The sequence below is a fragment of the Phytophthora parasitica genome (assembly GCF_000247585.1).
Source record: "Phytophthora parasitica INRA-310 unplaced genomic scaffold supercont2.22, whole genome shotgun sequence".
NCBI classification, from domain to species: domain Eukaryota; phylum Oomycota; class Peronosporomycetes; order Peronosporales; family Peronosporaceae; genus Phytophthora; species Phytophthora nicotianae.
The window spans coordinates 948327-951580 of NW_008649008.1; the positions used below are offsets into that span (position 1 = coordinate 948327).

Genomic DNA, 3254 nt, shown 5'->3' on the forward strand with positions numbered 1-3254 from the left:
AATTGACGTGGTTTTTTTATTTTCTTTCATAATATTAGATTTCTGACGGTCTTGAGGATTTATGATGCGCACAACAGTAGTCACTTTACAATTTGCACGATGCCGCCCCACAACAAGCGCAAGAAACACGCCAAGAACTTCAACCGCAAGGTAGATGGCTCCTTCTATCAGCTGAAGAAAAACACCAACCTCCCACTTAAACAACCCAACAACGAAGAAATAAGAACAAGTAACATGGAAGTCCAGCGAGGCACGGGTCTTTTTAGTGGCAACCGAGCTCGACGAGGACGTAGTGAGGAGGTCTACGAAATTGAGAGGCTGTACGCGAAGCGATGGGTTCATAACTTAGAATTCTATCTAGTCCAATGGATTGACTACAGAGAACTAACATGGGAACCAGCGAAAAATTTACCCTGGAAGATGAAGATCGACTTTGAACTGGAGACAATCGACTTCGTGTGGCTGTACCAGCCAACAAGAGGCAGACGGCGCCCCAAGCAGCCTATGCGACGCAGTCAACGAGTAGTACAGCGAGTCTAGATATTTTCTAAATCGCAATGTAACACCATAATTTCAAAATAGTAAGTTCGCATACCGCACTTAGTATGTACTGTTAACAGTACAATTAATTATGTGTCGATCTTTCCAAAATCCAGTACCTTAGTACTGGATTATGGAAATTCCTCAATCAAATTGATATTCAGAAGGATAGCCCCATGTACTAATATCGCGGAAAACAGTGGAGAACCATGTTTACTAGTGTCATGTAAACGCCGTAGTCCACGGCGTCAGTGCGATGAGTGTAAAAAGTTCCTCTCCTATATAAATTATTTGAAAACTTTACACTTTTACTCGGTAACAAGAAATCTAACCACTAAATTCAAACATGTGGAGATTCGTGAATATCTGATGAGGGAATCTTACATAGATTAGTATAACGGTGGGGTGTCATCTCTATATCTCCTGCTGTCGCACCTTTTCTTTTCTTGATTTGGTGGTTTTTACGGTGTCTTAGTACATAGGACTGAGGCGTGGTTTACGGTAACAAACCATGTAATCGATGCTTCCCTTCAAAAAGCCAGTACTAGGTATGTTCTAGATAAGGTGCACTGGACCAGCGACTCTAAGCTTCTTAATTTACCATATGATACACATCTACTTTGGAGAAATTAAGATTATCTTTGAAGATTTAAATGGATAGGCCTATGTTTTCGCAGAAAGCAGTGGGAAATGTTTATCATAAAGATAAGCTGAAGGTTCGTGCATTCGATACTTCCAGTCCCATTCTTCAATTCACCTGACAGGGCTCAGTAGCCTTCTCCTCCAAACACTAAAGCCGAATCCGACCGAACCATGCGCCTTAGCTACATCGTCGCTGTAGTGGTTGCGGCAACACTACACACGAGCGCTTGTGCTCTCCCCACGATCAAGGAGTCCACCCAGGCCACGCTCGCTAATGTGGCATCACCTGGCCTCGGCGATGCGAACGGTGGACGGCTTTTGCGTGGCGTCAAGCAGCGTGCCGCAGATAAAGAAGTGCAAGAAGAGAGATCTTTTCGCGCGAGTCTCGGCGAAAAAGGGAAAAAGCTCTGGAATTGGTTTATCCATGGCAGCGACACACGCGTTAAAGGCAGAAGCTGGAGATAACCGTCTGGACACAAGGCGAATCAGCGAGGCTGATCTTACAGTTCACATTTCACATGAAAATGAAGACAATTTGTCCATCCCGATTGCATCATACGTCTTGACTCCTCCACAACCAGAGCTGCTAGTCTTACTACGTAATTGGTATTGCTGTCCATGCTTCACTTTGCGCAGACAAATATGCTCCCATGTTATCGACATACGCGAAAACCAGTGGAAAATGACCACGTGTGCGCACAGAATGAAGGTATTGAAAACGGAGGCGATTTCACCATTCCGTCACTTTGGGCAAAACATGTTTAACTATTCGTAAACGTAGCGCATCATTTTTATTTTAACTTGTACTGTACTTATAACTATTTCAAGTTATAAAACTATAAAAAATGCACTTGCACTACTAATAGTAAGTTATTTTGTGCCTTCAGCTATCGAGCACCAGTACTTTGTTGTCTTGAGTGATTGCATGATGTTGGGTCACGATGAATGTACTTGGTGACTCCCTTCTTCAGTACATACTGCCAATTAATCGATCACTCATCGCCTATAACTCATCGGGTCCGATCTGTGAGACTTCATAGGACAGACATCATACATTACTTGGCTCAGCAATGCCATCATACAAGTTTTCTATGCTGCCCAGTGAAAAATGACAAAAAGAAGGCCTAACCTATCACCACCAACGTCACTTAGCAGTGTCGAAAACGAACAGATCTCCCCCACCACAAAAAAGATAATGATAATAATGTCCAAGACTGTCCTAAATGTTCTTAAAGAATCGTAATTTACGCGTCTGTATCCATCAGTAGCGGACATTGCTTAGGACTTGTAGAACACAGTCTCGAAGAAGCCCTATTGTAATTGATCCATTAGGAGGAAAATGTCTTTTTTTTTGGAACCTCTTCATAACTTATAAGATACAATAATTTTAATATACAACAGTGGCTCCAGCACAGAACATGAACAAGCAACTGCAACCGCATGATATCGAATCTGATAATCCTGGAAGTGCGTACAGCTCCATAAGGATTAATTCGCAAGTTTGACTTATGTGGCTCGCACCATTCAATCCATACAAAATTCAAGCGTTGCACGTTAATAATATTATTTTATGTACCGTTCCTTTTCATTACCAGTCCTCCGAGCAAAAGTTAACGCGAAGTTTCCCAGCATACTCTGGCGGGTACACAGGCGACGTTGGTGCTTGTGCAGCCACCCAGCAATAACGCCCCAACACGTCGACTCCGTCCATCTCAAGTTTCAATACAAAATTTCCCAAAATTTCACCATCCAACTTCGAAAATTCTTCTTCCTAAGCATTTGTTTTTATTTTTAGTATTTAGGACTCCAATAATCAAAATTACTCACATTTTTCTTGATATTTCAAATCAAGCGCCAAAAATGCCCAGCACACCAACCAGGAAGCGCCACCGTCCGCGGTCCCGTGACTCGCTCGAAGACGAGGATGACGACCACGCGCTGGACGCGATGCTTCTGGAGCTGGGCATCCCACGCAGCGGATCCAGCAACAGCCGCAACGTCCCCAATAGAAGCGGCTCGCCCACGGTCGAAATCATCGAGCTCACTACACCGTCGCCCCCAGTAAAAAAGAA

The 3254-nt window shown here is 43.5% G+C and overlaps 2 protein-coding genes across 2 annotated transcripts in view; one reads left to right on the forward strand and one right to left on the reverse strand.

Moving 5' to 3' along the window:
• Nucleotides 1–99: 99 nt before the first annotated feature.
• On the forward strand, nucleotides 100–569 carry PPTG_10713 (hypothetical protein; the record flags this gene model as incomplete). Its single annotated transcript, XM_008906116.1, has 1 exon — nucleotides 100–569. The coding sequence occupies one exon, from the start codon at nucleotides 100–102 to the stop codon at nucleotides 538–540; it is 441 nt and encodes a 146-aa protein (XP_008904364.1). The 3' UTR covers nucleotides 541–569.
• A 2201-nt stretch (nucleotides 570–2770) lies between these two features.
• PPTG_22763 (hypothetical protein) overlaps nucleotides 2771–3254 on the reverse strand; it is a gene marked incomplete at both ends in the record, with an annotated part of 10694 nt that continues 10210 nt past the window's right edge. The window contains one exon of the mRNA XM_008906117.1: nucleotides 2771–2953. Within this exon, the coding sequence (XP_008904365.1) occupies nucleotides 2771–2953 (183 nt within the window). The remainder of the gene's footprint in view (nucleotides 2954–3254) is intronic.